The 18797-nt window shown below is 52.4% G+C and overlaps 1 protein-coding gene across 1 annotated transcript in view; it reads left to right on the plus strand.

Moving 5' to 3' along the window:
- The window catches only part of GLDN (gliomedin), a 51082-nt gene extending 33521 nt beyond the window's left edge, over positions 1–17561 (plus strand). The window contains exons 5-10 of the mRNA XM_040968449.1: positions 8025–8171; positions 10023–10160; positions 12259–12342; positions 12438–12563; positions 14896–15046; positions 17093–17561. Coding sequence (XP_040824383.1) covers positions 8025–8171; positions 10023–10160; positions 12259–12342; positions 12438–12563; positions 14896–15046; positions 17093–17561 — 1115 coding nt within the window. The remainder of the gene's footprint in view (positions 1–8024; positions 8172–10022; positions 10161–12258; positions 12343–12437; positions 12564–14895; positions 15047–17092) is intronic.
- The last annotated feature ends 1236 nt before the right edge of the window (positions 17562–18797 follow it).

Here is an 18797-nt window from a genome sequence, read left to right on the forward strand (position 1 = left end):
TTCCCTCCCACCCTGCAAGTCCTAGCTTAGATGAAGTTCTGTGGCTCCTGTTTTTCCTGGGTAGGGTGCTCTCAGTTGCAGAGACAACTCCTGCTGTTTGAATAGGAAGGCAGAGTCCAGGGCTAGCACCAGTCCCTGGCAGGGAGCTGTATGTGACATCTCCAAGGGACCTCCTCCACTCTGCTCTGAGTGGGCACTGTACAAGGTGTTAGATATGCCTGGCAGGAGGCTGAGCTCAGGGTGGGGTGGGGTCTGAAGGATGCTGAGCACCCATCCCAGGGTGAGGCATACACAGAAGGACCCTGACTGAACACATTTCCCAGAAAGCACATTGCTCATGCCTGTGGGGGATGAGGATCCGCAGGCGAGAGAGCACTCAGGAGCCCCTCTGCCACTCTGCAAGGCCTACCTGGGGCAGCCCTGTGGGAACAGGCACACATTGCATTAACTCAATCCCTGGGGACCAACAGAAACACTGAGGAGTGGGTTGCCGCATGTAGGATGATCACTGCAGTGTTAGTGAGCGTCCGCATAGCCCACTTAGGGCAGTGTGTAGGGCTTTCGCTCCTCCTTCGGGCAAGACCCCTAAATGTGAGCTAGTCTGGGGTCTGTAGTGAGGATGACAGGGTCCAACTTAGAGCCAGGGCATCATGGGAGAACTGGGCATGGAGCATGGAGGAAAGGGCTGCGGTGTTTTTGTCGTTGTTGATGTTGTTGTTTTTTCCCAGAAATATCTGGAACAGATCCAGACCCTGAGAGCATGTGCTAAGTATGTAATCAGCAACCTGGCAGGGACAGATAAGAGAGTATGTGTTAATTAATGGAACAGGCATTTCTGCCTTCTATGCCCTGGAGAACCTGGAACTACAGGGCTCTCTAACCCCTGCCTTGATAGGAGTAGGAGTCAATGCCCTCACAGGACAAAGAGTATGATCCCACCCCCAGAATGGTCACCCCTCATCTGACTTTTCCCTAGGAGAGGAAGAGAAGGGCCTAGGAAGGTTGTGTGAAGGAATCCTGCCTGATGACTGGGTTGGGCAAATACCTGAGGAGACAGATTGGCGCTTGCAAAGATAGCCCTTGGAATCTGAGTGAGCCCCCAGGAGGGCCACTGAGTGTAACCCTGGAGGGAGTCCCTCCAGCTGGGCCACATTCCTTGGTTCATTTTCCAGGAGGTGAGGAGGGGAAGCCAGGCATTCCCTTTGGCAGCCTAATCTTCATGCGGGTTAAGAAATTGCCCAGAGCCTCTGCAGTTTAGGAAATTACCCGAAGCCACTGCCTGCACTTGGGTGTCCAGAAGTGCCTGCGCTCCCAGGGATTTGGAGATGCCTGCTTCCCAGCTTCTGGCTCTGAGGCCTTTGGTTGCTTTCAGATCACCTTGCTCAGTGGGCTTCTCGGGGAGCGTCATTCCCCACCCACCTTCTACACCTGTCTGGAGCTTTCCTTCTAGTTGAGAGGGCTACCCAGTGAAGCAGCCAGAGAGGTAGAAGAGAGAGGAGAGGAGAGTCCAGGAGGGGACCCCAAGATGTGAGTGAGGACTGGAGGTGGTACTTTCAGATTGGGAGGCCAGGAAGCTCTCCCTGGAAGAACTACCTGGGGGAGGTGCAGTGGGGCCCCTGCGAAGAGGGTGGCAGGCCCAGTGTGTGGGTACTGAGTGCCCAGGGAGGTTGTGCAGCAGGCAAGAGGCTGGGGGCAGCCAGGTAGGGAGAGAGGTGAAGGCAGAGGAGTTGAGAGCAGAGACAGCAAGGTGCCCTTGGGCCACCCTGTATGGCTTAAGGACCATGGCTCAATGCTCAGAACAAAGTGTGTGTGTTGGAAGGTGGGGAATGTGGAGCAGAGCTGAGCCCTGACTCTGGGGTGAGAGGAATCCCACAGCTGGACTCAGAGGCTGGAGGAAGGAAGGGTGAGGCTGGCACAGGGCATGGCAAAGGTGAGGGTTCTGGGTGTTGGCAAGGCTTAAGCAGGATGCTCAGTCCCCAGGAGAACCCAGATGTAGGAACTGGACCTGACAGGCAGCCACTCCACTGAGGATGGTTTCCTGTGGTGTGCAGCCTTGATCTCTGATGCCTCACTAGGCTGGTGTAGAATTTGAGTCACCAAGGGTCCCACAGGAGAACAGCCCTCACACTAAATGTATGAAGAGGTCAAAGCCAAACTCTGGATTTTTGAAATCTCATTGGGCTGAGGGCTTGGGCAAGGAAGACCCACGCTGTTCACCTTGAAGCCACCTTGCCCACAGAGGAAGGGGAAAGGAGCTTTGAGAGACGGGACCCATTCAGAAGAAACCATGGTTTCATTTTTAAGGATTTATTTCTTTATCTGAAAGACAGAGTTACAGAGAGAGGGGAGGAAACCAAAGAAAGAGATCTTCCATTGCATGGTTCACTCCAATGGCCACAATATCTGGGGCTGGGCCAAAGTCAAGATTCTGGAACTCCATGTGGGTCTCCCACATGAGTACAGGGGCCTAAGGACATGGACCATCTTATGCTGCTGTTTCAGGAACATTAGCAGGGAGCTGGATTGGAAGTGGAACAGCCAGGATACTGATGGGCACAACCCCCAGCTGCTCCACGGCCGCTCCCTGGCTGCTCCCCAGCTGTGGTGGGGTCTGAGTCAAGCTTCCAGCATTACCAGCCTTCTTATGGGGCTATACCTCACCTGTGAGCTGATTAGCTCCCCTCTGTCTCTGCCCCACTTCATGGTCCTCATAACTAAATGTATGGCATCTTCGAGTTTTTCTTCCATCTGAGACAAAGGTTATCTGAATGAATCAGGCCCTGTGGAAAGAGCATACTGAGTGCATGAGCAACCCTGGGCCCACTCAAACCCCAGAGCAAAAGCCACCCTGTTGGTGGCCCAAGGCCCCAGGACCATGCTTCTCCTCTCCATGCACTTCTGGGCCCTGGGAGGGGTGAGAGAAGGGATCAGGTGCGGGGCACAGCAGAGACAGGCCTTGAACCTGAGCACAACCAGCGACAGGGTCAGATCTTTGTCAGCATTACAGGTCTCTCCTCTTGGGCCCCTGCTCAGGGCTGTAAGGTTCCCCTAGCCCTGCTGGGCTCCCAGGTGAGGTGGAAGGGGGCCTGAGGCCTGCAAAGCAGTGCCAGGGGTTTCTGCAGCACATACACAGGAGACAACTGGAGCCAATGCGGCCTTCTGAGAGGGCAGTAAGCCCGGCGGCGCTGCAGGTGGAAAGCTACAGCCTCTGAGGGGCGTCTGGGAAGCTGAAATGTCTGAGGATTGGTCTGGCTTTCTGACTCTGGAAATGCTAAGAATGATGGTGGGATAGCAGGGAGCCCGGGGGAATGTCTTGGGTCCTGGGCCTTCTACCTTCCACATGTGCACCTTGGGAAAGCGGCTCGGCCCCTCTGTGTCATAGTTTCCTTTGTGAGATAGGGACAACTGGTCCCTTCCTCACAGTGTGGTGAGGAAGGTGGACTATGGTAACGCAAATTAAGTGCTTGCTTATATCCAGGCCTGGCCTATGCTTAGTGCTTTGTTTAGCTATTATTATTGTAGTGGTTGTTTCCAAAACCCGGGCAGGAGAAACTTGACTTTGGATCAGAAGCATCAGGGGAAATGTTCCACCCTCATGTGAAACCATCGACTTGGACTTGGAAGTGAAGGAGACTTCCTGTTCTCAGTTGTACAACTGGCACATTCTGCGGAATCAAACATTTGCTAGCTTTCCATTCCCTCTTCTCCTCTGAGAGCTAAGACTGGCGTGTCTTCTGCAAAAGCCAAATCCTCATACAAAGTAGAAACAAACCGCCCCCTCCTTCCACGTGTCTCAGGGCTGGGTTTTGTGTGATACCACCACCCCCTTTCTCCCATCTTCGTCTGTGGCAGACAGATGGCACTGCCAAAAATAGAGCATCCCCCCTCAGCCCCCGCCCGTGGTGAAGCCGCCGAGTCAGTCCCAGCTGGAGGCACGTGGCCCCACACTCCGGTGCTGCCTGTTTTGCGTGGGTGAACCAGGGAGAAACGCAGCAGGCAGCCACTTGCAGCATTTGAGCCCGTTAGCGGAACCTGGCTTCTCCCCCCTTGTGAGATGTGCCAGCTTGTGGCAGGGACCAGCCCCGGCAGGCTCGCTGTGCATGGCCAGCATCCCGGACCTTCCAGGAGTGGAGCAGCATGGAAGAGGGTAACAGACAGCACACACCAGGCATGATTGGCTAGCAAAACTGAGGGGCGGCTTTGTTGTATATGATAGGTCACAAGAGGCCAAGGGCAAACTATATGGGGGACAAACTGCCCCCATCCTTTCTTAATGAAAGCCCCCTAATCGTAATAGATACCTGCCCTTCCATCTCCAACTCAAGGTCAGAAATACACCCTCAGGCAAAGTGCTGGCTTCAGCACTTGCCCCAGCAGAGAGCTGCCTCCCAAATTCACATACAGCTCTCCAGAGAAAATGAAACAGACAGGAGGAAGGAACAAACAAAAGGAAGGACAGCTGGGCTGATGGAGCAGGAAGGCGTTTGGTGACCAAGTGTCTAACCAACATGAACCTGCTGCTGCCAGCAGACACTGCCGCTGCCCTGAGCACTGCTAAGTCTGGGTCATGTGAAACCGCAAGTGGGTGTCAATCTTGCCTGATGCACTGGGCTAGCTGAATACCACAGTCGCCTCCAGACCACATGCCAAAGTGCTGGATGTCCTGGTGACCTGGGCAAGGATGGCCTAGAGCCATGGGTTTCTGATGGCACGGTGAGGGATGTGTTCTGAGCTGGGACATCCCTGAGAGGTGGCGCTTATCTGAGGTTTGCAGCTGGCAGAGGTGAGGGCCTGGGGGGCTCCGACCCTCACTGTAACTGGACATCCTGGTTTTCACACACAGGTTTTGTGTAACTGGCTGAAAGCCATGTCTCTGTCCACGATGCTTCCCAACAGCCATTGGGAGTGTGAGTTCTCCAGGTGCCTTTAGTTGAGACCATCCATGGCTGCTCCCTAGCAACAGAAAAGTAGACACTTGTTGATATTTATCACCCCTCTGGGGCAACTGAAAGGCTGAGAGTGTCACATCCTTTAAAGGGAATAATCTAGTATCAGACAATGACCAAGCCCTGTTCCTCACAGACTGCAGCATGAACTGGGCTGTGTTGTGGCAAAATGACCTCCCTGTGGCTGCAGGGGCTGGTGCAGAGCCAAGCATGGCAGGGGTGGGAGCAGTGGGATGTGTGGGATTGGATGTTAAACCTAAAGGGGAGACATTTGCAATACCAGAAGGATGCAGTTCTAGAACAGGGATTGGCCAGGTTGATGGGACATAAGAAGAGGACACTTGGGCAGTTGTTTAGCCAGAAATCAGGAGAAGGGGCAGGGGAGCGGCAGGGCAGAGAAGGCGGTGGGTCTGAAGTCTTCTTGATGGTGGAGTTTGAGGGTCACAAAGATATGAGCAAAGGCAAAGGGGAGTTTCCTCCTCTGCCCTGTGTGGGTTCCCTGGTGATGAATTAAAAAGGACAAAAGGCATGCAGACAGATTCCCATGTAGCAGGGAGGAACCACAGCACAAGAAAAGCTGGGGGCATAGTCAGCCGCAGGCCACCATCTCATTGGCCCATTCCCCATAGGGGAGAGGAGAACAGAAAGTGGAGTTTCATTTGAGGGATGGTAAGTGGGACTGGTTGGGAGAGCCTGTCTAAAAGACAGACAGCACTCAGTGTATAGAAAAATTCCCCCTGGGGCCAGTGTGATGGCTCGACTAGCTAACCCTCCACTTCCAAGTGCTGGGATCCCAAAAAAGCGCTGATTTGTGTCCCAACTGCTCCACTTCCCTACCAGCTTCCTGCTTGTGGCCTGGGAAAGCAGCAGAGCATGGTCCAAAGCCTTGGGACCCTGCACCTGTGTGGGAGACCCGGAGAAATCTCCTGGCTCTTGACTTCAGATCAGCTCAGCTCCAGCCATTGTGGCCAATTGGGGAATGAACCAGCAGATAAAAGATCTTCTTCTCTGTATCTCCTTTTCTTGGGAAATCTGCCTTTCTGATAAAAATAAATAAATCTTAAAAAAAAAAAAAAGAGGTTCCCTGGAAGCTGAGTGATTTCCCAGACCAGACATGATCTGGCTGCATTCCTGGACTTCCCCCAGCTAGTGAGATTTCAGGGCGGGGCTGGAGGTTGTCCGACCTTCATGCAGGGGATTCCACATGCCTCCTGCCTGTGCCTAGGTGGGCTGACGCAGCACATGCTTTTGCTTAGGTTCAATGCTTGGCATGCCAAAAAGGGTCCTACTTTGGTGTGTCATCTTCTGAACCCCAACATTTGCCTCTGGTTTTTCTCTGTTTTGACATCATCCTTTCCAATCTGTATGCCTTGTCATTCTTTTTCCTCATTTTATTTTCCTAACTAGGACCTCCAGTAGAGTGTTAAATAAAGCTGAGAAAAGTAAGCTATCTTGGAGCCAGTATGTGGCATAGTGGGCAAAGCCACTGCCTGTTATACTGCATCCCATGATTGTTCCCGTTTGGGTCCTGACTACTCCTCTTTCAGTCCAACTCCCTGCTCATGGGAATGTTTGGGTCCTGTCACCCACATGGGAGACCCAAGTAAAGCTCTTGGCTCCTGGCTTCTGCATGGCCCAGCACTACCATTACAGCTATCTGGGGGGTGAACTAGCAAATGGAGTCTCTCTCTCTCTCTCTCTCTCTCACTGTCTCTTTCTCTCTCTTTAACTTTTTGAAATAAATAAATATTTTTAGATGTTTTTAAAATGTAAAAAGAAAATGGATTATCTTTATGTTGTTTTCAATGTTAGATATTTAGTCCTTCACCATTAAATAGGTTAGCTGCAGAGTTTTAAATATATATATATACATTTATTTGGAAGGTAGAGTGACAGAGAGGGGAAACAGAAAGAGACATATTTTAAAAATATGATGTATTTATGTGAAAGAGTTGCAGAGAGAGAGAATGAAGCCAGCTCCAGTTAGCACTCTGCATGGGGTGCTGCTGTGGCAAGCAGCGGCTTAACCCAGTGCACCCCAGCGCTGGCCCCAGCTGAGGATTTTTTTCTGGATTCCCTTTGAGACTGAGTAAGTTTCCCTCTATTGCTAGTCTTCTGACGAGTTTTTGTTTGAATTTTACCCGATGCCTTTTCTGCCACTTGCCTTAACTATTAAAACTCTGACCCAAGGGCGCCCTCTGCTGATATCTAGGGATTCCTACACCGCTCTCTCTGCTATCTTATTCTAGCCACCTGTGGATTGGCAGGCAAACCCAAAGTTCTGGCTCCTCATCTCGGTGTGGGTTCTCCCTCTCTGTGTTGCCAGGACCCACTTCCAGGCAGTGAGTTGGGAGGGGCCCTGTGCCACTGTGCCCCCCTTGGCCCGGAGCAGAGACGAGCTATTACCTAGAGTTCGCCTGGTTTCCAGCCGTGTGTAAGTGATTAGCAATTGCTTAGGGAGTCCCGCCTCCCAAATAGCAGCCGGAATGTTCCCCTATTACGCTTGTCAACACCACCGCCATCACTACTGATGGGCAGCCTTTCCCATACTGCTCTTGGGATTGAAAGTGTCTCTTTGGACGGCCTGAGGGAGGCCCTCTGAGAGGAAATCCCTTGGCAGTATTGGCTTTACCTGCCATGTGCCTCACTCTCGACATCATTAATAAAGTTCCTGGAAGGGTAACTGCACAGCCGATCTCGATAGACAGGTGGTAGGGAGTGACTTAAGTCACGTGAATAACACGGACTGCAATAGCACCAAACAAGCTCTGCCCAGTGACCCCGTCAGCCTTGGTGGGGACAGTGCCAGGCCTCTAATCAGGACCCCTACCCTCTTTCCACTATGACCAGCTTGGCCACCATCCCTCTGGGGACTCACTCCTTCCACCGCCTTCTTCTCTACCCACCTGCAGAGGGGATTCTTTTATGGAGCTGCGCCCCCTGCTGCCCTAACGAGGTTTTGTGTGTGTTTGTAAAGCTGCTTCCTCGCCCCCTTCAGTGGGACTTACAAAGATCGCGAAGTGTTGTTCAGAATCCCTTGCACAACAGGACTAATATATCATTTCCTCCCCTCTTCAGGGCCACCTGGAGCCACAGGAAATCCCGGGGAAAAGGGAGAGAAGGGAGACCTCGGTGAACTGGGCTCCACTGGGAACGAGGGCCCGCCCGGGCAGAAGGGGGAGAAGGGAGACAAAGGAGACGTGTCCAATGATGTGCTTCTGTCAGGTAAGGCCCTGGAGCCCTGAGGCCTGCCTGCCGCTTTTCCTCGGAGACCCACGCTGGCTGCACGGGGCCATGTGTATGGCAACAGGTTCTGCAGTCTGTGTTTTCAGAATCAGCCAGCACATGCTACTGCCCATGGCAGCTCAGACCTGGGAGCCTCACGCAAGTCAAGCTGATGATTCAGATTTAAAAGCTGTGCAGCAGCGCTGGATGGAAGCAACAGGCTTCCTTTGCTCAGTGCTTAATGAAATGCGGCGAAGTCTGGAACAGGACTGGGAGGTGAATGCCTGACTGTGTCTCCCAGGACGTTGGACAGAAATTCAAGATGGAGCCCTGTCAGGTCCTGGACCTCTGCCTCTTGGCATACAATCAGGGCAGACTGCAGCAGCTGATTTTCTAGCTCAGAGTACAAGCAGAGAGTTGGTGTTTGTAAGTGAGAAAGTTCTGGGGGGATAAGGAGAGGGGTACAGCAAGCCACACCGAGACAGTCGCCTGGCAGAGAGAATAGGTGACAACTGATGGTCCACTGAGGAGGGATAGGCAGGAGGATTTTACATCCACACAGAGCTTTGGAGGCCATCTGCGTCCCCCGGCTAGCTCAAGCAGCACTTACTGACTACGCAAGAGCACCACTTAGGAATCAGAGACCTTGCCTACGACTGTCGGTTGGAAAATGAGTGCGATGTGATACCTGCCCTCGAGGAGCGAGGGTGGTCACAGGTGCTCAGAGGCAAGAGCCTGAATCAGGCACCCTCCCAGCACCCAGAACGGGTGAGGAACTCACAGAGCCTTAAGGATGGAGAGCACACTTGGTTTTCAAACACAGGGGACCTTGACAAGCAGAATGCATAACACTGAGAACTATTTGTGTGTTTAAGATCTAGTTTCATGAAATACATACTTTTTTTTTTTGATAACTTGACAGTTTGGAGTCTTGCATCCCACAACCACCTCCCCCCCCCCCCCAGTCAAGCCACTGCACAAATTGGGGGTGATGATAAGCCATCCTTGAGTTCACCTTGACTATAGATTAGGAAACCAGGCCAGAGTGGAGTGTGCCTCCTGGTGGGGAGTGGGGAAGGTGCAGGAGTGCCAGCCCCCATTGCCTCTGCCTGGTGCTGAGGGGACAGCATTGCAGCTTCAGCCCCTACCGCCCCATTTGTCTCCTTCAGGAAGACTGAAAAGGCTTCTTTGGTCTGAATGGGAGGCCTTTGCTCACCATTCTCAGCTCAGAACCCGGGGAAAAACAGAGGGCTGAGGAGCACACACACTGCGTCCTCTATAGCAAAGCTCCCAAGCAATGGTCCGTGCCCCGGGAAGTTAGGGCCATGGCTACCTGCAGGTATGTAGGGAGAACAACTGCTGAATCAACACACAGCAGTGCCTATGAGCACAGACTTTGAGACCCAGTAAAGAACAGGCTCAGGAGGGTTGATTTCCCTGCCCAAGGTCATGAAGCCAAAGGGTGCCTGGAGCTCCCTGCATCCAGCAGAGCTCTACAACCCTGACTACAGATGACCAAGCCTGTCCCCTATGCCAGGAAAGCTCCCTGCATCCTGGCTCTGTGCAAGTTGATGAACTTGGCCAAGACACGGTTGCTGGATGTGTTACATCTACCACCCATGGAGTTATGTGGAAAAACAATGGGGGTGTGGCAAAGCTCAGCACAATTCCTGCCATGTGACTGGTCCTTCACCCAGCGTAGACAAGCAGCTCTGGGAAGGGGTGGCCTAAGGGGAGGCTCTCATTGGCTGATGACTAGTCCATTTCCTGCAGGCGAAGCTGAATCTCTGTTTAGAGTTCTTCCATTGTTCCTTAATTGCCCTCCCCTTCTCTCTCTCTCTCCATATACAGGTGCCAAAGGTGACCCAGGCCCAGCAGGTCCCCCTGGTCCCCCTGGCCCTCCTGGCCCTCCTGGCCCACCGGGGCCTCCAGGGAACAGGAGAGCCAAAGGCCCGCGGCAGCCACACCTGTTCACTGGCCAATGTGAAGGTCAGCAACCCCCACCCGAGAACAGCCCTTCTACCCAGGGTGTGTGACCAGATGTAAAACAGAGAAAGAGGGAGGAGAGTTTGCGCAAAGGAGCATCCCCCTGGCAGCGTACTACTGGGAGAGCTGAGAGGCAGCCCTGGGCTGGGAACTAGAGGCAGGTTTAGAAGTGGGCCTTCCTCCCTCTTTCATCTCTCTGCTTTCTTTAATCGCCAGACCAGGCCCCCTCACCATAGCTGCCATTCCTCTTTCCTCTCCCCTGAAAAGGTTTGGAGGCTGAACTGTACACTTTTCCACTAATGCCATCTTGGGACAATGACTGGCTTTACTGCTGTCAGGAGCTGCTGGGGAAGTTCCGATGGGTTAACTCCTTCCAAATAGCCATGACAGCACTGCTGTCAACAGGGAGACGGGGAGCTCTCAACCTGCTGGCTTCCTTCCCTAATTCCTTCAACAGCCAGAACTGAAGTGGCTGAAGTCTGGAGCCAGAACTCAGTCCGACTGTCCCAGGTGGGTTGTAGGGACCCAACCATTTGAGCTGTCACCTGGTGCCTTCTAGGATGCACATTAGTAGGAAGCCGTGATGGCAGGTGGAGTCAGGTTCTCCACCCAGGCACTCCAACATCCTAACCTAACCAAGGGCTTATGTGCTAATACCCACCCACCCACTGCCACTGACTTGAGTGGTGATGATTCGCCAGGCTCAGCGGTTAGTCCATCTAATCGTTACAACAATACTCTAACAGTGCGTGCATTATTTCCTGTAACATGTTGATCCAAAACAATCAACCCAAGGGGCTTAGTAGCTTTTCCAAGAGCACTTGGTTAGTAAGTGATAACACAGGATCAAACCCAGGTTCACCTGACTGCCAACAGAACACCCTCAGAGATGGAAATTCACACTTTGGGGCGTGACCCAGGCCAAGCAAGGACCAGGATTACCTGAGCAGTGCTGCTGCTAAGTTATAGCGCGAGTGGCCATGAAATTGAAAGCTAATTAGAAATCAAGGGTCCCACTAAGTGGAAAATACCTTTTGGGTGATTTGGGAATGGGGTTCCAGAAGAGGCATCCAGGACCTAGGACCTGTCTGGCTATAAACCACAAGACGGTTCTGCTTGAGGCCAGCACTTCAGTACAAAACATAGAGGAGGGTCCCACCTGGAGTTTCCTAAAGGGTTTGCAGGTGAATGGGGGTGTACTGTTCCTTCTGGAAGTGGGCACATCGCCACTCTTTGTCCCCAACAAACAGAGCCTCTTCATCATTGTCCCCAACAGCCAGCACCCCGTTCACTCACAGCAAAACAGCTCGGTGGCTGGCAGCCAGTTCCACCTGCTGTTAGCCTCAGCCCTCTGCTCAGCACCCCTGGGCAACGGCCTGAGCAGGGACCGTGCCCGAGAGGAAGTCTGACCTGAACTTCTGCAGAATTCGTTTGACCAAAGGCTCTGCAGCCAGAGACCCTCGGGTGGCCTCTGGGTAGGCAGAGGTTGGACCCAGGGTCATGAATAATGCTTAAACCAGAAGCCATGCTCCTCCCTTTGCCTTCTACCAGTGAGTCCTTTGTTGCCAGGTGTTTAAACCCCTACTAGAGAGCCTGAACTCAAGCCATGGCACTATTCTGTAGTTTCTTGCTAATACAGATTTCAGGAAGCAGTGGTGATGGCACAAGTATTTAGGCCCCTGTTACCCACTTGGGAAAATAAGATTGGGTTATTGGCTCCTGGCCTAATCCCAGTCCCTGGGAGTCTTCTCTCATCTCTTAAATGAGTTTCAATTTTGAAAAGATAAAGTGCTCAGTCTGTGGTGTTGTACTGTAGCAAGACAAGGTAAACTAAGGCATTGCCATCCTACCAGGATTGCTTCTTAACAACTGTGGTCAGAGAAAGTTTGTTGGGAACCTACCAAGCAAGGGAACAAAATTAGAAACATTCAGCTTAAGTCTGCTGAAGAGCCAAATCCAAGAAACTCGGTGGGCTTCTTGCAAAGGGAGAGCTTGGGGGGCTCGGCCTGAGCAAGGAGTGGGGAGCAGCAATTGTCATATTATATGCATCTCCCAGTGCCAACTCTGTCTGCTCTGGGTAATGTTGCTGCTGTCATTGTAGGTGAGACATGTGCCGTGCCCAACGACGACACCTTGGTTGGCAAAGTTGATGAGAAAGTCAGTGAACGTCACTCCCCACAAGCAGGTACTAAAGCAAAGCGTCCCGTTATGAAGGTGGATGCCTTAAAGTCGTCATGGGCAGGTTGCTAACTCTCCAGTCTCTTTCTCTTCTGCCAACAGAATCCATGATCACGTCCATCGGAAACCCAACCCAAGTCTTCAAGGTGAAGGAGACGTTTGGGACCTGGATCAGAGAGTCTGCTAACAAGAGTGATAGCCGCATCTGGGTGACTGAACACTTTTCAGGTACTCTCGCAGATGCTCTGCCTGTGTGCTCTAAGTGTGTTTTCAGCCCATGGCCCATCTTCAGACTTACTCTGTCTCTGCACCTGAAGCCCCCGCTGAAGGACAAGGGAGTGGGCAAAACACTTGCTTCTTTTGAACATGCTAGTGGTAAGCCTTGTAGCTCGGGTCACAGGGGCATGACTGGGGAGCTGCAGTGTAGGTTTATTTTTAATGAAAAGGCAGATTTACAGACAGAAGGGGAGACAAAAGGATCTTCCGTCCACTGGTTCACTCCCCAAATGGCCTTAATGGCCAGAGTAGAGCCAATCCAAAGCTGAGAGCTCTCAGGGTCTCCCACATGGGTACAGGGTGCCAAACTTAGAGCCATCCTCTGCTGTTTTCCCGGGCCACAAGCAGGGAGCTGGACCAGAAGTGGGAGCAGCAGGGAATGAACCAGCACCCGCATGGGATGCCAGCACTTGAAGATGAAGAATTAATGAATTGAGCCATGACACCAGCCCCAACTTTATACATTTTTAACCAAAGTATTTAAAAGTAAAGAAATAGCATGATGGCTTATGCCTTGCAACCTGTTAAACACAAAGTGGAAGTTATCAGAGATAAATTCTTTTTTAAAAGATTTATTTATTTATTTGGGCCTGGCACGATAGCCTAGTGGCTAAAACCCTCACCTTGCATTTGTCTGGATCCCATACGAGTACCAGTTCACAAACCCTGCCTGTGGCCTGAGAAAGCAGTAGAGGATGGCCCAAAGCTTTGGGACCCTCCAGCCTCATGGGAAACCTGGAAAGCCGCTCTGGGCTCCTGGCTTCAGATCAGCTCATCTCAGCTCCAACCACTGCGGCCACTGGGGAGTGAATCTGTGGACAGAAGATCTCTGTATCTCCTTATCTCTGTATCCACCTTTCCAATAAAAATAAATAAATCTTTTAAGAAAAATATTTATTTGAAACAAAGAGGGGGAATCTTCCATGTGCTGGCTCACTCCCTAAGTGATCTTGGGTCAGGCCAAAGCCAGGAACCAAGAACTCTGTTCTGGTCTCCTATGTAGGTAGTAGGGACCCAACTACTGGGGCCATCACCCGCTGCCTTTTCAGGGGCATTAGCAGGGATGCTAGCACTGCAAGTGGCAGCTGAACCTGCTTTACTGCAACACTAACCCCCAAAGATAAAATTCTTGGTGCACTGCCCATCTTGCTCTAAGTTTGGCTCTCCCCCAGGAGAATACCTTTAGCCATCTTTCTCAGCTGTGGGCAGGACAGAGGGCCCAGAGGAGAAGGTAACAGGCCAGCTTGCTCTCACCCTGCATCTACACATGAACCATCATACTGTCCTAGAGGTGGGCGGTCAGGGATTATCCATGGTGGTGACCTGGCAGTGCTCACTGGCTGGAGAAGCAGCTGAGAAGAAGTGGCCGCTTCTCTTCCCTGGGGCTGGCATGTCACCTGACAGTAGCCACAGGGTGTTCAGCTCCGAAGGATCTGGGGCTCAAAAGGAATGTGGGTGCCATGGCAGCCGCTGCAGCAGAAAGCATGAGCAGATCGAGGGAACCCTATCTCCCCAAGCACACACATGGGCCTGTGCGATGCGGCGAAGAGGGAACGTTTCCATTCTGCCTTTCGGAAGGATCCCTGGAATTCAGTGGGAAAGAGCCAGTAGGAGAAAAGACATGTGGAATGGTGAACAGGTGATGGGAGGGTGGTCTCCGACCCCACACCCCTGTCAGCAAGGGTGTTGAAGTGTTTGAATGATCTCTGGGGAGGCAGGGATGAGCTGGAATCTGAATGGGCCCACAGGACAGATGGGAACTCACCAAGGGCATGGCCTGGCAGGGTGGGGTGAGGTGGGGAGGGGGGCACATTCCTCAGTTGCCTTTGCAGAGACAGATAAGGAGGCACAGGGTGAGATGGAGAGGCTGTTGCAGTGTGAACCCAGATAAGGGAATTCCTGTGGGTGTCTCCTTGCACCTGCGCGGGCAGGAGCAGTGTGCACTTTTCCTTCGGGCCAAACGGTTAGCATGCCAGAACACACAGTTTTGGGGGGAGATAGGGTTCTCTGAGCCCCAACATGGCTTTGATACAACATCTCAGAGTGGGATGCAGGGGTAGAGTACCAGGTCTCTCCAGAGGAGCCGAACCAATCCTTACAGCCGTGAGCTTTGAGAGACAGCTCGGGGTTCCACTGGGAGAACTGCACTGGCAGGGTGGGAATGTCAGACTCGTCACAAGGCCAGGGCACCTGAGGGGACATCGCACTCTCGGCGCCCCTCCTTCTGAACCCCCTGTGGGCACTGGGCAGCTTGCAGCAGCTGTCGCTCCCTTCCTCCCCACAGGCATCATGGTGAAGGAGTTCAAAGACCAGCCCTCACTGCTCAACGGCAGCTGCACGTTCATCCACCTGCCGTATTACTTCCACGGCTGTGGCCACGCCATCTACAACAACTCCCTTTACTACCACAAGGGAGGCTCCAATACCATCGTGAGGTGAGTCGCTCGGCCCCACAGCCCCTGCTCCGTTTGCCCCAGCATCACAGGACCACGTGTCTCGGGCAGCACCTGCCATGTGGTGCCTTCATGAGCTACTGAGGGGTCAGGTCTGTGTTCTTGTCATCTGCACGTCGCTAAGGCTGGCGCACAGTCACAGGTAACCCAGCATCAGCCAACTGAACAAACTGCCGAATACTGCATGGAGCCCGTGACCCAGCTCCTGCCTGATCCATTCACCCTCCACTCCAGGAAAGTCAGAGCCAAGGGGCATCTTGGACTTGGATGGGCAGGGCTCCTCCCCTAAATACCAGTTTTGTCTGGGAAGCCTTTGGGAGTGAAGACCAGGGACCGCACCTTCATGTCTGGAGACTTTGCTTTTGGAATACCCTGTCTTCCCAGTGCAGCCCGAGGCCAGACCCGCTCTCTCTGCAGTCCCAGGTGGTCACCTGGAGGGAGGCATTGCGCCCAGACCAGTGGCTGGGCAGCTGCTGCTGCTGCAGCTCTGGGCCTCAGAGATGGAACCGAGTCACCATAGGCAGATCAGCAGGCACTGCAGGGGCACAAGATCCCTCGTTTCATGCTTCCACTCTTGTGCCCACTCCCCCTGCTGGCCCCCTGACCCAGACTGCCTCTTAGCTAAAGCAGCAAGCCCTCCAATCATTGCCTCACAACTCTCCCAGAGGAGTTCTGCTCTCGTGACAAATTCTTTTTCTGAAAGATTTATCTATTTATTTGAAAGAGCATCTTGCATCTGCTGGCTTCAGTGGATGGCTCAGTCCTGGGCATTCAAAGCTACTGGGTCCTTGGGCCCCTCCCCGCCTTCAAGCTGCCAGCACAAGAGAGCCCAGACTGAGTTGGAGACAACTACCTAAGGCAATGTGCAAGGAGATCAGCAGTGCCAGGCAGTGGCAGCCTGTAGCGGGCAGTGTCCCTTCCTAGGCCTCTTCCCCCTCTACCGGGTTCCCTTGTCATCTCTACCTGTCCTCCCACTCACCTCGCTTGGAGCTTGTGCCTGGAGCAAAGGACCACTGACCCAAACCCAGCCCCTGCTGTGTGCCTGGCCACAGGCTGGGAGCAGAGGGAGAGGCAGATCTGAGACCCTGCGCTTGCTGGGAGAAAGGAGCCTCACCCAGCAAGGCAGGTGCCAGGGCCAGACTGGGCACACGACAGGACTAAGTCCCAGCACCCAGAGGAAGGCGAAACCCTGTGAACCGAGAAGGCCAGGCCCTCCCCAAGCACCCCTTCCTGTTGTATTTTCTTCTCATGCTTGCTGCGAGGTTTCTTTATTGATTTCAAGACTGTTCAGCTCAGATGCTGAGCCACAAACCCTCAGTCCCTGCTTGTGCTGCTCAATGGCGCCCTCTGGGGGTTTACTTTCAACCTGATCGTCTCTGAATCCATGGAGTTAGAAACCTTTTGCTCCAGAATTCACTTGTTTAAAAAATGTAATGGAGGGGATAAGGGAAATCCCAAGGGCCTATGGAACTGTATCATAAAATGATGATGATGATAATAAGAATAATAATAAAAAAGATTTTTTAAAAAGAAAAAAATTTTTTAAATGTAATCCAGAGTTCCCTTAAAATCACAGGATACAATGAAGGAATTACCCTCAGCCCTGCCCCATCCAGCTTGGAATTCCTTCCTTCAAACTCTTGCTCCGCTGCTTACATTTGCACTCATGGGCCAACCACCCCTTTGTCATTTGTAAAATTGGGAGGATTGGGCTGGGTCATCTTCCACAGGGGCCAGCCATCCCCCGAGGGTTGGGTCACAGGCTAGGGAGTGGTCACTTCCCTGTGAACTCATTTGTGCTTGCAGGAGGTGCTGGCTTTAGCAGCCACTCACTATGTGATCACTCACTGTGCGGCACAGCCTGGCTGCCCGTAGCACTGGGGCCCTGTTACAGCAGGCGTCCAGGCCTCCCTCCAGGCCACCTGCTTGGGTTAGTTAGAGGAACCCATCAAACCACATTTGTCCACAAAAGTAGTGACCCCTGTCTGCTCCTTTTTTTTTTTTTTTTTTTTGCTTGACACATTCCAGATTTGATTTTGGCAAAGAAACATCTGAAATGCTGAAGCTTGAAAACGCCCTCTATTTTGACCGAAAATACCTTTTCACCAATTCCAAGACGTACTTCAACCTGGCCGTGGACGAAAGGGGCCTGTGGATCATCTATGCATCAAGCATGGATGGCTCCAGCATCATCGTGGCACAGCTGGACGAAAGGACTTTCTCCGTGGTGCAGCACATCAACACCACATACCCCAAGTCCAAGGCCGGCAATGCCTTCATCGCCCGCGGGGTCCTCTACGTCACGGACACCAGAGACACGAGGGTCACGTTTGCCTTTGATCTGCTCGGAGGGAACCAGATCAATGCCAACTTCGAGTTCAGGACTTCCCAGTCTGTCCTTGCCATGCTGGCCTACAACATGAGAGACCAGCACCTGTACTCCTGGGAAGACGGCCATTTGATGCTTTACCCCGTGCACTTCCCGCCAGCCCCCTGAGCAGTGACAGGCCACCCTCTTTTCCTCCTGGCAGATTTCACACGTTTCCTGGGACCATTTCTCATCCTATCGTGAGCATTCATGCCTTCAGCGAGCTCCCTTTGAAATCCAACTGTCCCCCCTCCTCCCTACCCCTAGAAGTAGCATCAAGTTGGAAGTTGAGATGGCCCAGGATCTTCCTCTACACGCTGGTTGGGCAGGTTGCTGCCCCTTTCTTGGGCTTCCGCTTTCCCCAGGGGTAATATGCAACAGGTGGCTAAGGAAATGGCCATGATTTCCTCTACCTGAAAGAAATTCTGTGATTTGTGGTTCCTGCTACTCTAACTTTTATAACTCTCTATTCTGGTTCTGCAGTCAGGCGCTTCGCGTCCATAAAGCCCTCTTGATTAAACAGTGGCTTCTTCAGTGCTGACTTAGATCTGGTTCCTTGGGAAGATGCATGGCCCCTTTTTTAGCCTCTCAGGTGCCGTGCAGGCCTGATTAATCACTTTCCTCTGTACCGCGCCTGTCACCGACCCTCTGCTCTTGATCACATCTCCTCCATTAGCTGCAGGTAAGAGCAGCTCTGTGCCCAGGTTTTTGAGTGACACAGAGTCGGCTCCTCCAGGCTTCCCTCCATTTCCAATCAGGCTGATGTGCAACTGTAGGTCATAAATATTGACTCTTCAGGGCACTCCAGCTGTCTCTGCCACATCTGCAGATCCAGAGTGCAAGAGCTCCCGTCCACTGTGGTGACACAGAGAGGCCACCATCACAGAACTTTTATTACAGTATGTTGTTAGAACTGTTGTTATTTTCCAATTATGCATAATTTACAAATTGAGCATTACTGTAAGTCTGTATAGGAAGAAAACATGGTATACCTAGCGGTGAGCATTACCTATGATTTCAGGCATCCACTAAAACCTTAGAATGATCTTCTATGGATAGCAGGACCCTGCTGGACAAAACATTGTGGGAGTGGACATTATCTGGCCAGAACTATGAGTGGTACATTATTGTCGGAAGAGAAGCGCCATGTGTGATTTTATCTAGGAGATGGGACAACTTGTTTCCAGGGCTCTAAGCCAGTCCTTTCCCATGTCCTTGGAAATAAAGCTTTATTAGAATATACACATCAGCAAAGCCTCCAGCACGTACCAGGTGGCTCTCTCCAGAAAAGCTGTGCTCACCTTGGCCTCGACTGCACTGTGAGCCTCAGGCTCGGGCTTAGGCACTGCAGCTAGTTGGGTGCGA

The sequence above is a fragment of the Ochotona curzoniae genome, unplaced genomic scaffold, assembly GCF_017591425.1.
Source record: "Ochotona curzoniae isolate NIBS_2020 unplaced genomic scaffold, NIBS_Ocur_1.0 scaffold_4701, whole genome shotgun sequence".
NCBI lineage: Eukaryota > Metazoa > Chordata > Mammalia > Lagomorpha > Ochotonidae > Ochotona > Ochotona curzoniae.